This window comes from Panthera pardus, unplaced genomic scaffold (assembly GCF_024362965.1).
Source record: "Panthera pardus isolate Hobbes unplaced genomic scaffold, ASM2436296v1 HiC_scaffold_8, whole genome shotgun sequence".
Taxonomy (NCBI): Eukaryota; Metazoa; Chordata; class Mammalia; order Carnivora; family Felidae; genus Panthera; species Panthera pardus.
In genome coordinates, this window is record NW_026527013.1 from 154,501,533 (window position 1) to 154,527,006 (window position 25,474).

The window sequence follows — 25,474 nt, forward strand, 5'->3', positions numbered from 1 at the left end:
CTATTTATTAAATGTGCAGCTATAGACATCACTTAAAAGCCTGAGTTTCCTGACCTTTAAAAGCAAAAAAAAAAAAAAAAAAAAAAAAATCTACTTTATAGCACTATAAAGATTAAATGACATAATAAAAGCCATTTGTATACTATAAAATATAAGATACATACATATTTTTAAACTACCCATAGAGCTTTTAAACTTGTATTCTACTAACTTAAAATTTTTCATCTAAGTACTTTCAAAATTCATTCTTAATTTTTACCTTTTGATTTCCTTCTTCATTTGTACTTAAGAGCTGCATGCAAAATTTATCCCTCCCAGTTGGTTCCCTATTGTGACCGATGATAAATTCTATTTAAGCAACATTTTATCTTTTAAATTACATAGCAAAATTCAACAGATATGAACAACTCAACTTGGAATCCTTAAAAAAGCATCAGAATGCAGATTTTCATTTTATTTTATTTCACTCAGATGACATTTTGTAATAAAAAATATGGGTACATGGAGAAAATAATTTGAAAGGATAACTTAATTATTTTGTATACTTCAGTAACTGTTAAAGACTTTTTTGTAGACTTTCTTGTTTTTTTGGCTTATTTTGTTTTGTTAACCTTCAATACTAAATCATTGCATGCTAAACATAAAATTGCAGTCACGTATTTGTTATCAAATATTTGATACATGTTTTTGAAGACTATACTAAAGATATACTAGAGAGACATTTTATTTCTTAATATCATATTTTTAGCCATTAGTTAAAAGTGTTCCTATGTTACTAGACAGTAATTCAAAAAGCAACCCAAAAGAATATTAGCTAAAACCTTTAAAATACCATCAGTGGTCTTCAAAAACAATTTACAAGAGATTTAACAGAATGGAACTTACTCCATGCCCTGCGCAGTCTGCCGAGCAATATCTATCAGCTTGATCATCTCGAATTTGGTCTCGATGATGTGGAGATGGTGGTATAAGCTGGAGCCCTCACACCACTGGGTGACAATAGCCAGCTGGGGCTTTGTTGAATAGCCCATGAAGAGCAGGATGTTCACATGCCGAGTTTTCCTGTAAAAGGAAGTATGTCAGTAAATAGTAAATGTCGATAAACTTCAGCAAATCTTAAAAAAGTGGACCAAAGCAGTCTGATTATCAGGAAGATGTTAGAACATAAGGAAGGATAAGTTTAGAAATTATTTTAGGAATTGTCTAGTCTAATATCCTACCCCTTGCAGAAAGATCTTAGGTTTTAATATACCTCACAACAGGCAACTGAAGTTGCTTAAATACCTTCAATTGTGCAAAGCTCTTCACTGAGACTGCAGCTTCTTTTTTCACCCTTACCCCCCTTTTGAAAGTGGTTCTAGTATTAAAAAGTTCTTTGGGGTTGAGAAAAAACTATTTCCCTACAACTTCCGCCACTGGCTGTCCTGTTCTGCTCTCTGGAATAAAACAAAGTCTGTACCTTCTTGAACATAATAGCCTTCTGTGGACCCAAATATACTCAGTTCTATCGACTGTTTTCCCCTTGTTACAGTTTCAGAATCCTCCTCATCTAAGTTGTCCCTGCCTGGATATTCTCTAGTTTGTTAATGTTCCTCAAGTCCCAGGGCTTGACACAATCTTTAAATGTGTTCTGATAAATTTAGAATTTTGAGAGTATTCTTTCCATAAGCGGAAATAGGATTTTTCATGATCAGAACATTGTATTTCCATTAATTCACCTTAGGACTAATTTTCCTATCAGTTATACCATATAATATTGTACACCACTTAAACAATACGGTTAAAGACATAGTATACTCAAACTCTGTCTTATCCACTTTTAGTAAATCTGTAAAGCCAACAGTGGCTATCACTGGAAAATAGAAGATAAAGATAACTTCTCTGGAAAACAGTAATGCACACAGGCTCACCTGAGTACTCCTACTTCATTTTTGAAGGCCTGTAACTGCTGAGGTGTGGGTGCTGTCACATTCAACATTTTCACTGCCACATCACCTAAAAAAAAAGTTGTCATTCCAAATGTCATTCCAATTTTTTAAACTTAAAAAAAAAAAAAAAGATATATATATATATATATATATATATATATATATATATATATATATACACATATATATAAACCTCTTGAATATTTTCACTAATTACCATGGCCTTAAATCCATACCATTATTAAATTGCAAATAAATGAGATCTTAACTTCTAAAATGTATTAATTTTCTAAGGATAAAAACTAAATGAACAATGACACTCCTATACTAGTATTTCAAAATACCACCTCCCCCCCAATAGCCAATGTTGTATTTCCCCTAGAAATGTAGTTTAACCAAGTAAGTACCCATGGTATTTTCCTGATTAATTAACAATACTAAACCAAATGCTTTTATTATCTGAATGTTAAAACAAACTATTGATGACAGGGCCAATGAAGCTTGGCTGAAATAGAAAACTGCAGAGCTTCTTTATCAGAGTAGTTAACATGGTTTTCAAATCCAAGGATCACTTGCTTTTGCTCAGGAAGATTAAAAAAATAATTTTATGTGAAACAGAATTCTTACACATCGCCAGTGGGTGTGTAAAATGGTGCAAGCACTTAAAACACTTTTGGCAGCATCTACTAAAACTGAACATATGTATATCCAGTGGTCCCACAATTCTTTCCTAAGTATATACCCAGCAAAAATGGAACATATGTTCTCCAAACAACATGTACTAAGAATATTCACAGCAGCAGCATTCGTAATAGCCCCAAACTGGACACTATTCAAATGTTCATCACACAGTAGAGATTGGAAAAGAAATCATGTTAGAGTCACACAATGAATTCTATTCAGAGAATGAATGACCTATAACCACATACAATAATACAGATGAATCTTGTACTTTTTTGCAGGTTTATTATACTTTGATATAATTATGGATTCTTCCTGATTATCGAAGTAATACAGTGCTCATAGTGAAAAACATTTTGAAAACAAAGAAAAAAAGTAAAATCTCCTATAATCATGCCACTCAGAAGTGATCATTGTTAACACACTGATATATAAACTTATTAGGCTTTTATATGTATGCAGTGTGAATATTTACGAATACATATGGAAAAAAATCACCTAAAAAGATACATACTAAAATGCTGACAGTCATTTTAAAAGTTTATGTTATATGTATATTTCTAGGCAGTACCATAGTATAGGATATTATACATGCTGTTATGTAAAATTTAATATACCACACATACCTTTCTGTATCAATAAATATAGATCTACCACACTATCTCATGTCTATATAATCACATATGAAGGTTATCAATTTATCCAGTCCTCTGTTAACGAACACGTAACTTTATTTCCACTTTCTCATTAAGTCTCTAATGAATATACTTGCACACACATCTGTTTGTTTCTGCCCAATGAGTTGTAGTTCTACAAATGGAATTGTTGGCTCAACACACATATTGACAAGCTGCCCCCCAGAAAATCTGTAGCAATTTATTCTCCCTCCAGCAGTGTTACAATCACAGCTCTAAACATGGCCAATTTAAAAAAAAAGCAAACAAACACAAAAACAAAAAAAAAAAACCTATCTGTCCACTTGAGAGGCAAATAATGATTTCTAGCTTTTGAATTTGCAATTCTTTGATAATTAGTGAGGCTAAACATTTCTATATGTTCCCTGGTTGTTTCTTCCTTTGGTAAGTACAATTTTAATGTTTACCTGTGATTTATAACACAAATAAAACTATCAGCAAAAAGACTTCTAAAAGAAAAAAAAATCTTGGGGCGTAACTCACCCAGGGAATTGTCACCTTTAAAAATTATTACTGTAATGATAGGAGTCCTCCTTGCTGTGAATTGTTTTTATTTCCCATAATTTTTGTTAACCCTTTCTTTGGAGGACTCTTTAATCTGACCTATTTGCTATGATGCTATTTGCTTAGTGATTCAAACAGTGCATATTCCCTTTGATTTTTTTAAATCACAGTTATGACACGTATCCTATTATAACTTGTATGTCACTGTATTGCATACGTACCATGCCACTTTCCCTTATAGACTGTCCCAAATGACCCGGATCCAATTCTCTGTCCCACTGTGATCTGCCCATCAGGAATCTCCCAATCATCACTTGAATCCCTTCTACCAAGTGTTTTCTTCATAAAAATAGCACAGAAGTCAAGCCAAAACAAACAAAAAAGGAAGAGAGCAAAAATCAGTGTGTGGGAATGCTTTAAGCAAAAAACTATCAAGCTTTTAAATTTACTTTGTTAAGGGAATTCTGTGTCACATACTGACATCTCATACATCACTATATATCATATAATCTAAAAGGTGACATTACATTTAGCTAGCTTATAAAACAAAAGAGCTTAGAGGACAGAAGATCTCATATATTCTCACCATTCGATTCCTATCTTCTGAGGATGAAGAAGATTTCCTTTCCCGCTGAGGCCCTGGAGATTTCTGTAATGCTTTTACATTAGTGAGAGAGCCCGGCAATGAGGCAGGGGGGGTGGCAGACAAGCCTGTGGTTGATCCTAAATTAGTGAAATGAAAAATGTACCTATTAAAGGAGGATTGAGTATGTTAATTTACTGGGGGAAGAGGGTGGGGAGAGATTTAGACTTCTTTTCAAAATGCAATGTATGTTTAAAGGCACATCTTTTGGAAATGATAGGACAAAAAAGGGCCTCATTTGGTGATCAGCACTGTAATTTCTTTTAGTTTTCTGGTCAATTTAATGACTTTTAAAACACCTGATTTCAGATACATACTTTGCTTATTGGTGTAGAGTCTGGAAGAAAAATAATCTTTCTAAAGTAAGAGATCAATACTAAAACAATACTCCCAAGTCTTTGTTTGGTTTAAAAAAGTAAAATCAATTTAAAAGCTTATAGAAAAAATAAACTTGTAACTATTTTATGTTACCTGAACAGCCAATCAATATAAAAACAGATGGAAACTCCCAAATGGGAACATATAATAATGGCCTTAATGTTAAAAATATCTGGCTCTATCATATTAGCCACGAGAACTTTAAAAATCCTATACTGTTTAAGAGTTAGAAATATCGGTCAGTTCAGTGGTTCCTGGATTCCTGTTCTACCAAAGACTACTTGTTACCTGGATAACAAAGTTAATACAAACAAAGCCAAACAGGTTTCTCAAGACTTTCTGAAAAATCTCTACAGGTATAAAGTGAGAGAAAAGTTAAGTGCTATGGCCTCTTGGCCAAGCTGCTACAAGTGGAAATATTCTATGAGTCAAGTGAGTCCAGTGGATACACTGAAAGTAGACTCAGTAGGCAGGGCTGCATACTTCTCTAAACACCGACTGAGCACAACTCCTAGATTCACCTAGCCGGTTTAGAGGGGTTCCGGGCAATGACTCCTAGTGGTGTCTGAATACAGTTAAGGAGAACTGAGATGTCCACTAATATCTGCATATACAGAACAAAAAGACCTCGAAAGAATTTTTTCTTTTATAAGATTACTATTTGGGGGTAGGGAGAATAGCAATGTCTACATTTAAATGTTCAAACTGTATAGAATTTTATCATTACCACATCACACATGTCATCACATGGAGAATGTACCTGATCTGATATGCAATTTTCTAGAAGGAAATGGGGCCTGGGACGCCTGTAACTAGAGCATAATCCATTTTCTACCTTCCAACTGGTAATTTTCAACATCATAAAGCTTTAACTGCTTGCTCAGGCCTCATAGATTCTGATCTACTCAATAATGTACTGTATTACTTATTTCAGTGACACTACTCAGTACTGTAGGAATTCTAGCCCATCCTATGGTTTTTATGAGAAACAGCTGGGCTGAGACAGCAAAAATCTGAACCACCACCATCACTTTTAGAGTAAATAAGAGACACTAGCAAAAGCCAGTAAATATAATTCTTTAAAAATATTTGTAGTAAGATACCTGTCTGAATTTTGAGTTAAAACGTTAAGAGATCAGTTTAATTACAAAACAGAGTGAGATGAACTGAGAGAGTGGAACCACACTGCTATAGTGCTTCCTTCATATTAGGGTGTAAGTGAGGGTAGCAATCCTCAAATTTTCTGAAGTATGCTAAAAGTACTCCAAATATATTAAAAACCTTTCTTAAGGCTCCCTACCTCTGATATAAAATGTACATGTCCTGCATTAAAAAAAAGGACAGTGCTATTATAGAAAAATAAAGCCAAAAATCTGGCAAAATCTCCTAATTGGGGTTTCTATTTTTACTTTATTAAAAACCACAAGAGTTGATCACAAATATTAATAGTCATGAAGGCTATTATGTAAATGGATTAAGATAAAAGTTATTCTGATTGAGGCACCCCCCCATATACATTATTTATTGCCACCCACCGAGTTTAAGAAATTATCAAGACCAAAAAGTAAGTAATAGAACAAAAAACAAGATGGATATCTTAGCTCAGAATTTTCTTGCTTTTAAAAATTTATGACAGACAGCACACAGAAAGCTTGTGGTAGTGAGTATGTGTGAGAAGCACATTCAGAGCATTCCAGCCAGGCCAAGCAGAAATTTAGTACTGAAAACTCTCACACTTACAAACACACGCTGTGAAGGTGAGGCACAAACAGTATCTGTAGTTTATATTGAGTTTGCTTTGGGTGAAAACAAGAAAGAAGAGCCCAACTACCTCTGAACACTGGGCCAGGCTCAAAATCAAACACTATTTCACTGGGGACAGAATGTAGGAGGGGACTGGGAGTCCGGGATTGGTATTTCCGAAGACCACGCATCAGCTGGTTCAAAGGGGCTGTTAGAAGAGAAAGAGAGGGGCAGGCAAACACAAGAAGACAGACACACAGAAGAAATGAAAGAAGTCATGGGAATAAATGAGTTGAAGCCTGCTTCACAAAATATTCTGGATGTCTAAAAAATCTGCTTGTTTTCATAAAATCCCAATGACTTTTTATAAAGTGACTCATAAAAAGGATAAGAAGTGCCATTTGATTTTTGGAACTAAGCAGGCAGTTTTTAAGATTAACTTAACTTTGTGATGCTAATATGACGGCAACACTTAAATGCTGGATGTACTGGGCAAAATTATCAGAAGCCACAGTCATTAAGACATATGAAAGTCAAACTGGCAGCAACATTAACTGGTGGATTCATGGAATAACAAATGGAAAACAACCACAACTTTTTAAACTACATGCTATAATGAATAGTAAGTCCAAGATACAGTGCAGGGTTTTCACTGAGGCAGATTCACAGGTATAGAGAAACATAACACAAGATGACTTACACAATGTTTATTCAATATAAAATATCTTTAAAGTCTGGGTTTAGGTATTTTGAAGATAAAGCAGTTCACAGTGAGGAGACCGACTCTCAAAAAGGTAAACAGGTACTACAGGTCCTCTTTTTTAGAGAGAAAATACTTGAAAAAGTAAGCACTAAGGACCACCTGGAAGAAATCTTCAAGACAGTTTCAAATACCATTTCGTGGAAAACACTGTATAGGGATAAAATCTTAGTTAAAAAGTAAGCAATGTTTTCGTATGTCCCCAATTTTTAGAGTGCTAGAGTGAACATCTGATGAAGCGATCTCCATTCAATTTCTCATTTACTTCTTTTATTTACTGGACTAATAAGAGGACGACATGCTTTCTTTCTATAAGGGTCCATTTTGTATAAGATACATTCCAAACCCTTCTAGAAAGCTGAAGAGGCTGACAATGTCCAACAAACGGAGATGTTGTGACAGGCAATCTAAGGGATTCTTCACAAGAATGACTTAGGAAAATCAAGTGTTAACTGACCCTAAGCTCAATCATTAAGTATGAGTGGTACTAGTTAGAGTTCCCTCCCAAAGGGAAGTTAGCACCTCTAGTTTTAGAGATAGTTAGGAATCAGTAAGGTGGGTAAGATAGTTGATGATCTGTCTTTGAGGATAACAACATTTTAAAATTGTAGATAGTACATTTAAGATTCCATTTTATGTCTTCTCTTTTTATCTACTCATTTTATAAATCAGTTAAAATTTTACCAGAGATGAATGATAAATAATAAAGAAAACTAAAAAAAAATTTGGGGGTTTTCCCTACGCATTTTTCTCTGTGTCTGTGTTTCATGAAAGAAGCAAATATAAAGGAGACAAGCAGCAAAGCAATTGCATTTTTCCCTGATTTTTTTTTTTTTTTTTAATTGAAATCACTACTTACCTCCATCACTACGAAACCCCTGGTCTCTAATCAAGTCCTACAAATAAACAGTAATGGATATTTATTCAAAGCATATGGTAAGAAAGTAATAACAACACTGAACTTTCCACTAACCATTAACAGAAAGGTTAATTCAACATAATACCTGCCATACAATTACTTCACAAAAGAATATGAAATTAGGGAACATAAGATAAACATTTTGAAGCACTTGTCAACCTAACCCCTATATTGAAGGGATTATTAGTCCTAATCAAATGTTGAAATCCCTTCCAGGCCATTCAAAACCAATGGCTACATCAATTTTTTCTTTTTTTTTTTTTTAAACGTTTATTTATTTTTGAGAGAGAGGGAGACACAGAATCTGAAGCAGGCTCCAGGCTCTAAGCTGTCAGCACAGAGCCCGATGAGGGGCTCAAACTCACGAATCATGAGATCATGACCTGAGCTGAAGTCAGATGCTTAACCGACTGAGCCACCCAGGTGCCCCTGGCTATATCAATCTTAAAAAAAATTCTACTGGCACATATTAGCCATAAAATGTTCATACCCTTTGATCTTGTAATTCCACTTTTGGGAATTTTTCCTAAGGAAATAATTCAGAAGAAAAAAATGTATGCATAAAGATATGCAGTGCAGCATTATCCATCATACTAAAAAATCAGAAATAATTATTTCCCTATTATAGACATATGACATTTTAGTTAAGTAAATTATGGTGCATCAGTTTAGTAAGTATTATGCAGCTACTGAAATAAGTATGAATCTTGTATCGTGAAACATGTTTACAATATAAAAAAATATTAAATGTACACTGATTACAATCAAAATACAGATGCGTAAGGAAACACTAGAGAGGAAAAAAATCAAAATGGCTCTAACAGGGTTTTGTTAAAGTTTGTCTTTATTATTAAAACATATCTTTCTACAACAGACAATACTGGGTGATGGGGAGGGAAAAGTCTACTGGCAATGCGATGCACTTTGGACAATGATAGGTGGAGCTTAGTATGTTTACCCAGTTTAAATAGGAGGGCCTGAACGGCCCCAAATGTCTCTAAACAGGCTCAAAGACTCTTTGCAAACAGGCAGCTTTTTGTTTCTAGTCTAGAATAAATTCTTTACAAATGCATTTCTATCATGTGTAATGTATTATATAAAGCCTTTGCCATCTTCTACAGAATAACCAACAAATATACATCTGCCAACAATGTGCTAGGTGTTAGGGGCTGCATGGCTACCAATAAATACAAAATCCTCGTGGTCTCACTAACTTTCTCTGTGTTCTTGAGGACTTGTAAACTAAGTGGAAGAAAGATGTACAAACATGGAAATGAAATGATAAAAGAGTAATAGCTTAAGAAAACAATAAAAGAGGTGCCAAAGTTGCTTAGTTAACTGCCAGACAAATAGTATGGGAGAAAAGACTCCTGGTGCCACACGAGTTCAAGGGATAAAGAACTGTAAGACCTGACTGTGGAAGCATTTCAAGAGAAGAGCTAGGAGTTGGGGGTAGATAGGAACGCAGGGGTGGAAAGAAGCAGAGGACCACCTACATTTTTAAAGTAGGCTCCACATCCAGCTTGGAGCACAACCGCGGGGCTTGAATTCACAATCCCGCGGTCCAGACCTGAGCTGAGATCAAGAGTCTGACGCTTAACCGACTGAGCCACCCAGGTGTCCCAGAGAGGAACTTCTAGACACAAAGAACCGCAAGACAAAGGCAAACATGCCACATCCCTTTCCTTTTTGCTTCACCAACCTTGTGACTCCCCACAACCAGGGATCAGCCACCTCTGGCTTTCTCCGCTCTTACTGCTAATTAACACCATAAACTTCTATTTTTCAATCTGTTCCTAAAGCTCTTTGACAATCTTTTCACTTATTCTAGGTTAAAGAGGATCTTCTAGTATTCCAATACTGGCTATTTGCAACTCTCCCTCATCTCCTGTAGCTCCTTTTGTTACTTATATCTCTTCCCTTTAGCATGATAGAGGAAACAGAAACCTGTCCCTATATTAACAAGTACTTGCACAGTAGCGTTAGCTATAATTTCTGAATTCTTACTATGTGCATAATAAACATTTTAAAACCAACAAAAGAGGTAGACATGGCTAGCTTCAAGGTTAAGGCATTTGCCCAAGGTCATACAGCCTGTAAAGAGCTGCAGAGAGAGCTATGTCCATCTCTAATTCCTCACAGCCTCTGAGGAATATCGTTTCCACATTTAGGAACTGGACTATATCCATTATCCCCTCTCTTATTATTTTCAACCTCTCTCTTCACTTGCTTCTTCCCCTCAAGTTACAAACACGCTGAAGACTCTCACATTAAAAACAACTGTCCTTCAACCCTGTTTTAATCTATGGCCCTTACATTATTCCTTTACAGCCAATCTTCTCAAAAGTGACACTTACCCCCACACCTTCACCAGCCTTGCTCTCCTCCACTGGCCCTCTAAAACAGCTCTCAGTGAAGTCAAAGTGACATTTTAATTGTTCAGTAGTCATTTTCAGTCCTTATCACATGTGAGTCTCAGTGGCAACTAACATCAACTACTTCAGCATTCTTCAATTCCCTTTCTGCCCTTTGGGGTGACACTACTCTCTCTTACTTATGTAAAGTTAGACTTGGGAAGAGGAGCCCATAAAAGGCACAGAAAAGGACAGTCTTTGCCCGGACCTCAAAATGTTAATAATATTCAGTGGGGTTGCATATTCTACCTTCTTTTCAATTTACATGTAGTCTTTGAGTAGTATCATTTACACCCATGGTTTTAATTGAGAAATATGCTAATTATTCCAAAATCTGTTATCTCTACTCAAGGTCCTTATATTCAACTGCCACTGGACTTCTAAACCAATGAAGTCCCTCAGACAACTTAATGTCAGTATGTCCAAAATAAAAGTTACCATTTTCATTTCTATAAGACCTGTTCTTCTTCCTTTGGTATTTCCTAGACTACTGAATGGAATGAATACTATTTACCCAAGCCAGAGAAGTGTGGACATTATCTTCTAGATCTCATCTCTTTCACTTCTTTCTACTACTCTACAGAACAGTAGTTAAACATAAGCAAGAAAGACCAGGTTTTACCCCATTTCAATCATTTATCAGCAATGTGATCTTGGGTAAGTTTCTTAACCTCTTCAAATAGGATTTTCTCAACAGTAAAATAAGGATAAAAATAAGTACTTAATCCATGAGTGTTTATGAGGACAGACTAAGAAAATTTATGTAGGGGAGCCTGGGTAGCTCAGTCGGTTAAGCATCCGATTCTTTGTTTCAGCGCACGTCATAATCTTATGGTTCTGTGAGTTCGAGCCCTGTGTCAGGCCCTGCACTGACAGTGTGGAGCCAGCTTGGGATTCTCTGTTTCTCTCTCTCTCTGCCCCTCCCCACTCACGCTAGCTCTGTCTCTCTCAAAATAAACAAACTTAAAAAAAAAAGAAGAAAATTTATGTAAAGCACTCAGTATAGTACTTAGCATATAGTAAGCATTCATAAACAGTAGCCATTTTTGATACCATTCCTAACAATCTTGCCTTCTAAATCTCTCGTGAACTCAAAATACTCTTCCAAAATACAGAGCTGAGCACTTCCTCTCCCACTCAAAAGTTTTCCAGACTCCCTACTACCAGCAACCACAGAAACCTTAAAGACTTGACAATGCCTTTAGGTATGGACTCTACCTACCTAGTTTTGTCTTCTTTTTCCTACTCTTCTCCTGAACCAGAAACTCCTACAATGTGCATTATTAATTACATCCTAAGTAAAGGTACTTCCATATTTTTTGCATGTGCTATTTCCTTAACAAATGCCCTTTCTTCTTAAAACCTCCACCTAGTGAATTTAATGAACTCCTATGCATTCATCTTTTATAATGTGGCTTAAATGTTGTCCTTTCTCTGTTAAATACAGTGATAAACTCTACCCTGTGGCATATAGGATTATCACCCTCTTCTATAAACTACCCCTATATATTTTTGCATCTATTTATATGTCTGATTCATCCATTAGACTGTGACCTCTTTGAGATCACAGACTATGTGCTAATTCATCTTTAATTCCCAATTCTGACAGTGCCTATCCCAGAGTCAGCATTGCCAAGTATGTCAAAAACAAGTTAAAAAAAACTTATTTACTAGAATAATAAATGATAAATAATGATTGGATCTGAATGACTGAAATTGAATGAAAATGCTAAAGCATTTATATATTATCTTATAATCAATGGAAGTCAATGAAAGTTTTGGAACAAGGAAACAGATGATGGCAGAGGTATAAAAAAATTATTCTGACGCTAACATAAAGAATGGAAATGGATAGAGAGAAACCAATGGCAGGAAATCCATTTAGGAGATTAATTAATTCAAATAAAGAAATATGGGCTCAGAGGGTGGTAGTAATGAGAACAAATTTGAGATGCATTACCAAAAGGAAAAGTTGAAACCTTATGACTATTTGGTTAAAAGGAAGGAAGAAAAGGCAAGATATAAAGATGATACCCCAAATATTCAAGCCTCAGAGAATAGAACAGTAACACTAAGAGGAAAAGTCTAGAGGGAAACAGTCTAAAATGATGTTAGTACTGAAAGGAAAACTGGATATAACTTTTTTTTTTTTAATTATTTATTTTGGGGTACCTGGGTGGCTCAGTCGGTTAAGCATCCGACTTCAGCTCAGGACATCATCTTACACTTCGTGGGTTCGAGGCCAGTGTCGGGCTCTGTGCTGACAGCTCAGAGCCTGGAGCCTGCTTTGGATTCGGTGTCTCCCTCTCTCTCTGCCCCTCCCCTGCTCGTGCTCTGTCTCTCAAAAATAAACAAATGTTTAAAAAAATCGTTTAAAAATTTTTTTTAATTTATTTTGAGAGAGGGTAGGGGCAGAAAGAGGGAAGGAGGGAGAAAGAATTCCAAGCAGGGTCCATGCTGACAGCAAGCACAGAGCCTGACAGGGGGCTTGAACTCACAAACTGTGAGATCATGACCTGAGCCAAAATCCAGAGTCAAAAGCTTAACTGGACTGAGCCACCCAGGCACCCCAAGATAGCTACAATTTTGAACATAATGAGAATAGACCTAATTTAGAAATAAGATTTGGTTTCTTATTTCACAATCTCATTATTCCCATATTTCCCTCTCCTACTATTTTCTTCCTTTGTATTCAGGCCTACCTAGACCTTATTAGTTGAGAAAAATTAATATTAGGCAAAGACCACTTAAAATAAATCCAATAAAAATAGAGAAAAAAATCTCATAGTAAAAAGTAGGAAGGATGTCTGGAATTTGGAAGTTCGTCTTGAAAAATGAAATTAAAATTTATAATAAAGATTTTCTTTTATATTTAATAAATTTTAAGTTACAATTTCAATATGCTAATTATCAGAACACAGGAATCAAGTTTTTGTTGTTCATAATACGAAAGCTATAGCACCAACTGAAATCCTCGTTTTCATATTCATGTTTTACATAGCAAGCATAATCATTTTTATAAAAATTTTAGAGGGTTTCATCAATTCCCTGAAGGGCCTCTAACAATCCTTTGATATTTAAATCATTTTCATTTGAAGAACCTATTATATTGTCATCTCTAAGGATCTTTTCTCTTCTATTGTTACCTGGACTAATTTAATTCTACTGTATCCTTATTTTTCAATGGCTTTTTATAATTTCAGTAGTTCTCCAAAGTCATTTTTCACTATCTTTATAAAATCTTTAAATCTTTTCTTTCTTTCTTTTTTTTGCCAGATTTGCAATCAATGTGCATTATATTTTCATTGAAATGTTGGATAATGATGTATGGGGGTTGGAATGCAAACTGGTATTAGATGGGGAAGGATATCTGAGTGGGGACTAATATTAAAGTAGCCTGTTAATAAGTGAATATTTTCCTGTTAGGAAAATTTTTGCTTCTCTACTCAACTTTATATAACTAGGAAGACTCACATAAGGAATGCTTGTATAATGAGAACAACTCCTATCTTCTAACACACACACAAAACCACCTCACTAATTTTAGTACCCTGTTTATGTGGGGAAATAGTTTTTTAACTTCCGTTTTAAATATAATTAGTTTCCAAGGCAAACAAGGTTGGCAGCTTTTCTGTTTTGTTGCTTATTACAGAGATTAGGAATAACTTACACTCTTTATCTGAAAGCACAAATTCTGGGAGAAATGACACCTAATTCCAAGATCAGGACCCCCATCCCACGACAGCTCAGGTAGTAAGAGCACATTATTGTCTTCTGTAACTCAATTACTGGATTATTTTGTAAATAAAGTTTTATGAGAATAAAGCCATTTGTTTATAAGGTATTATCTCTGCTTTCACACTACAATGACAAAGTTCAACAGCTGTCATCAGAAATCATATGACCCATGAGACTAAAATATTTACTTTAAGAAAAGTCTGTTGGGGCGCGTTGGTGGCTCAGTCGGTTGAGCGTCTGACTTCAGCTCAGGTTATGATCTCGTGGTTCACGAGTTCAGGTGTCTCACGAGTTTGAGCCCTGCATTGGGCTCTGTGCTAACAGCTCGAAGTCTAATCCTGCTTCGGATTCCTGTGTCTCCCTCTCTCTTTGCCCCCTCCCCTGCTCACACTCTGTCTCTTTCTGTCTCTCAAAAATAAATACATGTTTTGGGGCGCCTGGGTGGCGCAGTCGGTTAAGCGTCCGACTTCAGCCAGGTCACGATCTCGCGGTCCGTGGGTTCGAGCCCCGCGTCAGGCTCTGGGCTGATGGCTCGGAGCCTGGAGCCTGTTTCCGATTCTGTGTCTCCCTCTCTCTCTGCCCCTCCCCCGTTCATGCTCTGTCTCTCTCTGTCCCAAAAATAAATAAAAAACGTTGAAAAAAAAAATTAAAAAAAAAAAAAAATAAATAAATAAATACATGTTTTAAAAAGAAAAGAAAAGAAAAGAAAAGAAAAGAAAAGAAAAGAAAAGAAAAGTGAGTTGGAGTGCCACACTGGGCTCTGCACTGACAGCATGGAGCCTGCTTAGATCCTCTGTCTCTATTTCTCTGCCCCTCCTCCACTTACCCTCTCTCTCAAAAATAAACATTTAAAAAAAAAAGTAAGGAAGGTAAAAAGTAGCTTTGCATATCTTGTACATAAAGTAATGATTAGTCCTAAAGGGTTATTTAACTTAAAACTGTACTTTTAGAAATTTAGATACAGATTTCAAATTGATCCAAATAGAAAATCTGCAATGGTACCCTTATTTCTTTACCATGAAATGGCCAAGGGATTATCTATTAAATAAATGAAGATAAGACTTTTGCAGAAACAATATCATAAGGCAACAAATCCGAACAACTCCACAATTTGGCATCAGTTAAGTATTAGTACCATCAGAGAAGATGACATGGTTCTTCTGATCACTAATTCATGAAGTCAATCACCTAATGACTGTGACACTTGAAAGATGGCACTTATTTCTGATCTATATTATAAATGTAGCAGAAAAAGAAATATAATTGAATTTTTTTAATTCTAATAATGCTGGATACTTACATCAATATTGACAGGTTCTATTGTATTTATATGCACATTTGGAGCTGATGAGGACCGGTCTCGCTGTCCAAATTGATTTCGATGATCTTCATCTGCTGGTCGGAAAGGCTGTGGAATTGGAATGGATTTTGAAGGAGACGGACTGGTGAGAATTTGGGGCCTGGAAAAATCAAGTCATTGAAAGATAAGATTCAGAGCAACTCTAAAGAGATAAAAACAAAAAATGGGTGATCTAAAGATTTCCTTGTTTTCGTATTCTCCAATAAAATCTTTAAAGCATTAAAAACCCAGCAGTAACGGTGTTTAAAAAACTAATATATGCCTATAATTAATACTGAAGAGCTGCTTTTGCTGAAGCAGACCCTCTAGGGACGATTAATGACAAGAACACTGATTCTTATCCAAGAACTCCAGGGAAATCTAAAAATGGCTAGAAATTACCTGTAGTTAATCAGCTAAAGAAACTCTTTAAAGTTACACAAAAATCTCTAAATACTAGAGACTGACTGAATAAAATCTATTTTTTTCTACCTTTGCCATTTCTAGATCCTAAAATGGAATTTTTATGCAAAGTATTAGGAAATTATATTTTGAAAATACACCTGTGGATTCCAGGACCTGAAAGATGTATCTGTTGCTTTACACAGAGTTAAATTAAAATCTTGAACAACAGCAAAAGACCATTTGCATATCCAAAAGATGATCCTTATAGTGTCAGCCTCTCATATTTTATCATTCTTACCGTGTCCAATAATTAAGAGATGCAAGAGAATCAAGTATTAAGCATTAAAGCAAATCTTCTTTAAAACTGCTTTTGATGAAATCATCAAAATAGGTGACAGTGATCTATTTTGTTACTGTAGATAAATAACAAATTCTACGATCTCTCATTGCCCTGAAATGAACCTCACACTCACAAAGCACACTCAAGTTTTGTGAACAGACTGTAAATACCTGTGAGTAGTCTAGGCTCCTCAGAAAGAATATCCAAGGGAGCTGGGAAGGGAGTATCGCGTGAAAGAAAAGGTATGGCTGTCCTGATGAGCTCCACCAAGACCAATGAATGATGCAGTGCTCACAGCCCCTCTACAAAGACTGGTATCATTTCACCCCATTTATTTTATTTTTTATTTTTTTAAATGTTTGTTTATTTTTGAGAGACAGAGCACGAGTGGGGGACAGGCAGAGAGAGAGGGAGACAGAGAATCCGAAGCAGGCTCCAGGCTCTGAGCTGTCAGCACAAAGTCCAACGCAGGGCTCGAACCCACATACTGCAAGATCATGACCTGAGACAAAGTTGGATGCTTAACCGACTGAGCCACCCAGGTGCCCTCATTCCACCCCATTTAATGCAAACTCTATAACTAATCATCATTTTTTATTGTTATTAAGACATAGCCAAAATGAAAACGTGGAGGGGATAAAAAGACATTTTGTGAGGAGACAGGTTTAGGAAGGTACGGGAAGAAAAAATAGTAGAAAAGCTCTGAAAAGCCAAAGAAGCCAAATAGTGACAAAAAGATTTTTTTTCCCTAAGGTTCTGAATAAAGCATTTTAACAAAATCTGAACCCCACCCATTTATTGTTTTACTCTTTGAAGTATGCTATCAAAGGTAGGGAAAGAAATTTTGAGCTTATTTGTTCATACTCAATCCACTTATAACTGAAATAAAAATAATAAAATATTATGTAGTTTAAAGACCTGGTTATCACCCACTGAAAATTACAGGTTAAGACTGATGGACCTGGCCTTAAGAAGATTTTTATTGTCATTATTGAGAAATTTTTAATTTGTGACAGAGCTTTCTTTAATTTTGCCTTAGGCAGCCAATATATGGCTTTTGCTAAGGGATTTTGAGAACAGGTAAAAGAATGTAAAAATGACAAATGGTTTTTAAAAAAAGTTTTGGAAAGTGTGCCTACTTTTAAAAAACTATAGTCTAATTTAAAGTCTCAAGGCAATTGCATACTTTAAGTTAGGACTTAAATGTGGAAAAAGCCTGAATTAACTACAGTTGTACAGGGCATTCTAATTAATCTAATATAATGGATCAATCTAATATAATTGATCTGATGCAGGCATTAAGTGACAGCAAGTCATTTTTGAAAGTTACTGAATTAAGACTATGACTGCAACATGTAGTCTATAACAAAGCAGAAACATGTATTCAAAGGGCATTGGTTCAGAAGTAGGAGAAACGAAAACCAGGATTTAATCTGATAAATTTTATTATCTAAAAAAATGGATACATAAGAAAGTGACGATATCTGTCTATTCACAAAATGAGAAAGACTATAGTTGGCAGCTGGTATCTAACATCACCCAGTGGAGGGCATATGGTGGTCCATGAAATCAATTTACCTAGCATTGATGCCCAGTGTATTATAATTTTGTGAGAAACTTCAAGTTATTATATCTTTTTTTTTTTTTTAATTTTTTTTTTCAACGTTTTTTATTTATTTTTGGGACAGAGAGAGACAGAGCATGAACGGGGGAGGGGCAGAGAGAGAGGGAGACACAGAATCGGAAACAGGCTCCAGGCTCTGAGCCATCAGCCCAGAGCCCGACGCGGGGCTCGAACTCACGGACCGCGAGATTGTGACCTGGCTGAAGTCGGACGCTCAACCGACTGCGCCACCCAGGCGCCCCTCAAGTTATTATATCTTAATGTCATTAAACATCTGAGCCATGTCCTTTTTTTTTTTTTTTTTTTTTTTAAGTTTATTTGGAGAAAGAGAAAGAGAGCACAAACGGAGAATGGGCAAAGAGAGAGAATACCAAGCAGTCTCTGCTCTGTTAGTGCAGAGCCCGAAATGGGGCTTGGTCTGACGAACTGCGAGACCGTGACCTGAGCCGAAATCAAGAGTTGGATGATTAATCAACTGAGCCACCCAGGTGCCCCTGAGCCATATGCTAATCCCATGCTTAACAAAAGCAATCTTTGGATTATAATTTGGTTTCTCAAAAATATCTTCCAACAGTGGAGTGCTGGTCCATCCAACACAAGAACTCTGGTCTATACAACAGCTATATTTCTCAAAGAAATGAATTACCTAGAATTTTGATTCAGTCTTTTCTAATTCTGGTTACTGTAAACCAGTGTATCTCTAACTCTCATCATTTCTGGGGACTGATAAAATTGAATTTCCACACTAGGGCATCTTTACCCGGACTAACACAATTTATACCCAGTGAAGTATGTTGGCAGCCAGTAACTGGCTTTCTCCTAATGACACCTCTACCTATCTTGTTGCAAACCTCTTTAAAGCAGTATCAGATTAAAAATAAAAAAATTTTACCTCTAACACTCTTCAGCAAATTACCACTTAGTTTAGATCTTATTTTCAATCTGGAATATTAAAAGTTGTGGGTGGGGGGGGCGCCTGAGTGGCTCAGTGGGTTGAGCGTCCGACTTCGGCTCAGATCATGATCTCACGGTTCACAAGTTTGAGCCCCGTGTCGAGCTCTGTGCCGACGGTGTGGAGCCTGGAGCCTGCTTCAGATTCTGTCTCCCTCTCTCTCTGCCCCTCCCCTGCTCACACTCTGTCTCTCTCTCAAACATAAATAAACATTAAAAAAAAAAAAAGAATATTCAAAGTTTTGGGGCGCCTGGGTGGCTCAGTTGGTTAAATGACTGACTTCAGCTCAGGTCATGATCTCACAGTTCCTGAGCTTGAATCCAGTATCAGGCTCTCTGCTGTCAGTATAGAACATGCTTCGGATCCTCTGTCTCCTCTCTCTGCCTCCCCCAACCCCTCTCAAAAATAAACAAACGGTTAAAAAAAAAAAAAAGAATATTAAAAGTTTTGAAGCAATGTGACTCCTTCTGCTCAGCAATGTGTAAATTTTATTTTTTAAAGTTTATTTATTTATTTTAAGAGAGAAAGAGTATGACCAGGGGAGAAGCAGACAGAGAGAATCCCAAGCAGGCCTCATGCTGCCAGTGCAGAGCCTGATGTGGGGCTCGACCCCACAAATTGTGAGATCATGACCTGAGCCAAAACCAAGAGTTGGTCACTTAACTGACTGAGCCACCCAGGGGCCCCAGCAATATGTAAATTTTAAAATGCTGACTTTTTATACATTCACACATTCCACAGCATTTTTAAAAAGCAGAAAAGGAGGTACCTCTAACTTTTAATTCAAAACTGGGCAATGTATCACTTCTCCAATATGTCTTGGTTACATCCATTATTCTATGCGCTTCATGACCACTAGAATTATTATAAAGACTATTAACAAAATGCAAAGGAGCAGCAATACAGAACAGGATTGGCTTCTATCTTTTCACAGGCATACACAGACACTTGTGACATAAAAGCATCAGGGAAACAAAAGTCTGAATATCTTTTTTATCATTTGCTCAAGACCAGAAGGTACTACAGTTTAGTTATACAGAAAATACTCATGGCATAGGCAAATGGTTTCTCAATTTTAAGACAGCATCCCTTCACTGAAAGGCACCTGCCCTGGATCATTACCATTATAAACCTTCAGAGAAACCAAGTTAATTTCATTATGGTGTTCTGTAACTCTGCTCATAGAACTAGGACCTGCCACTGGAAAGGCATCATGGTCTACAGAACTGTCAGGAGTAAATACCATAGCCAGAAGGTTAATTAAAAATCAAAACAAACAATAACACTTAGATCTCCTAAGGAAGACACAGGTGCAAAGAACTAATGACAGAGACAGCAGGAATAAAATGACTCCACTAGAGCAGGTAACTGTTATGACCTGACTAAATAAATAAATGGTTGCATTTTCTAGTGTTTCTAAGTAGATAAAAAATACAGTCCTTAATACAAGTCTTTAGTAAATTTTCTAGCCTATGAAACCTCTAGAAAGGTTGGCTTTGTAAAATTACAGGTCTCTTAGGATTATCCACTTACTGTCTTCTCTCTCTAGGCAGAAAAAATAGCATTACCTTGTGAAGAGAGGAAGGAAGTAGGGTTCAAACTGACAATAAATATTTCTGATCTTAACTATCTCTGGAATATTATAAGAGAGAATGCCATGTGAGGACTTTATTTTTTTTTAACCATATGCTTCCAAATATAGCATAATTTATTCTGCCTCAAACCCAACAGAGAAAGAGTATGCAGACATGTGTAAGAAATTCTCCAACAAAATACAAGTATCTATTAAACTCATCATCTTTTTTCTTTTTTTTCCTACTATGAAGCTTGAATATATGATGCCTTTATATTATCTTTAAAGTCAGTTTTCTCATTTATCCTCCACAACTAACAATACTATTAATTTTTTTCCTTACACTTTGTGCATATCCATCCCTTCTCCATACAGCCCACTTCAGGTCTTTATTGCCACTTGTTGTCTCCACTATGAACAGCATCTGAGTTGGCCTTCTTCACCCTAGACATTTCTCCATCAACCTATCTCTCCTTGCTACATGGTGATCCTTTCCCTAAAATCATTTTGACCAGCCAGTTCTCTGCTCGAAAACTACCTTTCCCCCCTCTTGTGTTAAGTCTTAAGCCTAACTTCTAGTCTGAATTTCAGCACTCTTCATTATTTGGGTTTACGCATGTTACTTATCAACTTGATTAGCCTCTGTTCACGGTCTCTCAAATCTACCATCCCACCACCCATCACCATGCTTTTTATTCCCTGGGCTCATCCAGATTCTGGAATCCACATCCCATTTCTTCACTCAATGTTCTTGCCTATACTCACTACTCTCTCTTCTATGGTAAACATGGTAATATTTATGTCCTTCTCACATCATTTAAAATATTACGTCATAAATTGCAGACTATTTTTAAATTGTTTGCCATTGTCTCATTGGTTTAATGCTGCTTTTCTAAATGGGAATCACAGACTTCTATATTTGATATTACCTAGTAAAGTGATGAGCACAAGGCAGGAACTCTAAATGATCTGCTGCTTGATTTTTTTCCCAGGCTGGTCCTGAAAGAGTCTAAGTCAGTTTTAATCCCACGTACCTTTACCGAATTCATGTGCATTTGCCTGATGTGATAAAATTGTGTACATTTGCCTGTGTGATCATTCATTTGTCTGATGTGATAAAATAAGTTACTTGGAGAAAAATCCTTAATTTAACAGTCCAAGTGTTGGAAAGGTTTATAATTAACCAAAAGATCCAAAAGAAACCAGATCAAGTAGCATTGTTATTGAACAGCAGGAGTCAAGTCATACCCAGGAGAATCGGAGGGGGGGGCAGAAGGGGACGATCCAGACGTTAGGGCAGTCTCTGCTATGGAGGCCTCCTCCTGTGGTATTGGGTGGTGTTCAAAGAACTTGGAGACAAACAGCAAACTGTGAGGCAAAAACAAAAACAAAACAAAACAAACCTAACTTGTGCAAAACCCAGAAGCTTCACACACCAGAATACATTATAGAGTTAACAGAAATATTTGAGATCAAATTCCACTTTCAGAAATGACTGTTAAATTCAATTAGTCGTTTTTTGCCTAAAGGCTTATTTAAAAAGAATTATATTGCACTTTGAAAGGCAAGCTTATAATCTAGAACTAATTGTTCTATCCAGCGAATTTCTATATATTAGAGGGGAAAAATCATGCTTTATGGTTAAAGAATTAGAAGAAAATGTATCAACTGCTAAGTTAGATTACATCAAATGTACTTTAAAGTACAGAGTTGAATTCTCTTTGCTCAAGTGATCAAGCAAAGTAATAAGACCTTAACGGTAGTAGCAGCAGCAGCAACAACAAAAGATTACAATAGACTCAGTCTAATCTATTAGAGAAACTGTGGCATAAAGCAAATAGAAGTTTTAGAAAGATACACTGGATACAAAGATTTTATATCTTACTTTCAAATAAACTGGGCGGGGGAGGTTGAAGGAGAGAGAGAGAGACACCGAAAGAAAGAGAGAGAGAACACACATAATTTACAAAATAGTGATAGGATCAGAATCTCTGATCTGTGATCCAAAAATATAATGGTTAACTTAGTTTAAATCACACCACTGTCCTCCCAAAAACCATCTATCAGTGATGTCTATGGGCAAGGGAACTTTATTCATTAGAAGAGAATGTAACACATAAATGAAATGTACAGCTGAATCAGGATTAAATTTGGGGGAGCAGTACTGGCTACACTACATTGTATTCCCTAGCCACCCTTTTTTAATTCCCTGTAACTCTATTGGAAAGAAAATTCCCAGATTCTAAGATACTCTAGTTTCACATTAAGAAAAGTTAAATGTAAAATGGTAGATAGAAAAGAGACTTTTTTTTTTATTACTTACTCAAGTTGGTCATAATTAACACACATCAGTGGAACCTCTGTACTACAACGCTGGTGAAATTTATAACCACACGTTTGACAGCGAAAACCTTGGAAAAGCAGCTTTCGACAAAAGTCACAAAATGCTAAGGTGAAAAACGTTTTCCGTACCTGCAAAGTAAAAATATCAGAGAGCATTTTAAAAACTTGCAAGAATCTTTTTAGAAATCAGCTTATTCACTCTCTTGCTTAAAATAACAAATCTTTAATATGTTCATATCATGAGAACTGCCTTACACACAAAGATATTAAAATGAAGACCAGGGGGTTCAAGGCAATAGATGAACCATATGCACTTATCTCCCACTCAATATCCAATTTAGAAAACTCAGAAGTCAAGAAGATGGAAAGTGAATAAAAGACTGGAAACTATTTTCAACCTGACTCCATGAAAGTAAAAGTAGAGATAACAAGTACAAAGAGGGAACAGGCGTGAAAGGAAGGGTGAGGGCACACGGTAACAACTGTACCACGAAAGGAGTTAAGTGATGCTTGCTGCTGCTGACAGAACAAGAAACAATGGCATTCTATCTATCTATCTATCTATCTATCTATCTATCTATTTATTTATTTATTTTTACATGGTGGGGTGGGATGGTATATTATTTAAAGGGGAAGAAAAAGGTAAGGTTGTAACACTACAAATGAGCTAATTCCCTATAAAATCAGTGATCAGTAAATGATGGCCGAGGTTGATAAAGCAAGGAACTCTGGCTTAAAGTTACTACTTAGTAATAAGAAAAAGAAAACCACCCAAAGAGCTTTAAAACAGAAACGGACTAAGATAAGGGATAGGAAAATCACCTAAAAGACAGTAAGAACCACGTTTAACAAATTATCAGTTAGAGGATTAGAACACCTAAATGGGTTTGTGAACATTCCTCTATGGGAAACTTAAGAACTCCATGTCAGAAGGCAAATGATCTACAACATGGGTCACATAATAAGAACTGCGTCAGGGAGGCTCTATCCCGATAACTACTGAAGCCAGAAATTATTTTTAGAGTATTTGTTTTACATATAGAATAAGCAGAAAATATAAGAAAGATAAATACCGAAATGTTAACAGAGGCTATTTCAGAGTGGTGAAAGCATTTTGTGCTTTCAAAGGACTCTATTTTGTCCTTTGTCTTTCCTATATACCCTTAATTCATCTCAGTGTCTCAGACAGTTTTAATCACAAACAATAGTAAGAAGTATATTTTACATCATGACCCAGGACATACCTTTATTCATGTAACAGTATTTATCCTGACCATATATAATGTACATCAGAACTTTCTATTCCATGCAAATGCTTTTCATGAGCCAGTAGGTTTATTTCAATACCCACGGTATACCAAACTCTTTTCAACAAACATACATTTAGCAGGATAAAAAGATATTTAACAATAATGTCTCATCAGGAAAATGATATCTTGGCACATGATACATTCCAGCTTTTTGAGAACATTCAGGTGATTTCAAGAGTGGCTCTTGTTTTCTTCACCTAAAAAGGTCTACGTATCACTTTCTAGAGAATATAAAAGGCAACTACTTGTTTTTAGCTTTGTTACTTTTCCATTAGAAAACCTTTAACATTTATGTGGCCATTACTCGCCAACGTGAGGATTTTTTGTATTTCTCGCAGGATCTCAGAAGATAGAGCACAGAAAAATACAAAACGTGTTCACAGGAATTATTTTATAGTCACCTGATCCTCTTTGCTAACCATTTCTCACTCATCTGATAATCTGTTCAGTTTCATGAAGCCCTAATTTCTTTTTTCATTAATCTACTCACTTGCAGTCTTTCTTCCTGTTACTGACTTCTACTTGAAACCTACGTGTACCAGGCTGTTTGTGTATGTACACAAGAAAAAAACACACAAGGCAAGAGGGGAGGAGGAAGGGAAGCAGAGAGGAATGGAAATGAGAAGCAAACGTGGGTACGCAGGAGTATAAATTGTGACATGCACTTGAAGATATGAGTATACTCTTGTCAATAAAAGTGGGCACGGGAAGGCAGATTTTCTACCTTTCCTGCCACTTCCACCGTGTCAGTTCCCAGGGATTTCTGGAACCCAGACAAATACCAAAGGAACTGCTTTTATAACGGATTCTATGGAACCAGGAGGCATAAACAGCTATCCTCCAGTAGCCAGCAAGATCCAGCAGAGAGAAGCAAAGAGAGGAATTCTTTCCCTTTCTTAAACGGAACGCAGGCTTTTCCTCTGCCTCTACATGGCACTCACAGCAACTGTTCTAAAACACAAATCAATTCCCAGGTCTCCCCTGTTTACAAGCATTCAATTTCCAATTATTTTGGAGAGAAGTCCAAGTCTTTAACATGCCTTACAAAGACTCCCACGAGTTGGATTCTTCTTACTCTAGCCCTAACTCTTGCTGCACTGTAACCACCCCCTCTCCAATTTGATTCCATACCCCCTGAACTTCTTTCAGAGCTGGTAAGTACCATGCTTTTACACTGTTCCTTCT

At 36.2% G+C, this 25,474-nt stretch overlaps 1 protein-coding gene across 5 annotated transcripts in view; it reads right to left on the bottom strand.

Moving 5' to 3' along the window:
• Positions 1-25,474, bottom strand: part of BRAF (B-Raf proto-oncogene, serine/threonine kinase) — a 168,012-nt gene that overhangs the window by 39,781 nt on the left and 102,757 nt on the right. For 3 of the 5 annotated variants that reach the window (XM_019452951.2, XM_019452950.2, XM_053897737.1), the window contains exons 6-14: positions 22,960-23,108; positions 21,885-22,004; positions 15,704-15,863; positions 8,192-8,228; positions 6,661-6,780; positions 4,395-4,531; positions 4,030-4,147; positions 1,911-1,995; positions 886-1,062 (exon numbers count right to left, since the gene is read on the bottom strand). In XM_019452951.2, coding sequence (XP_019308496.1) covers positions 886-1,062; positions 1,911-1,995; positions 4,030-4,147; positions 4,395-4,531; positions 6,661-6,780; positions 8,192-8,228; positions 15,704-15,863; positions 21,885-22,004; positions 22,960-23,108 — 1,103 coding nt within the window. The remainder of the gene's footprint in view (positions 1-885; positions 1,063-1,910; positions 1,996-4,029; positions 4,148-4,394; positions 4,532-6,660; positions 6,781-8,191; positions 8,229-15,703; positions 15,864-21,884; positions 22,005-22,959; positions 23,109-25,474) is intronic. The other 2 variants (XM_019452952.2, XM_019452953.2) reach the window with 1 other exon arrangement.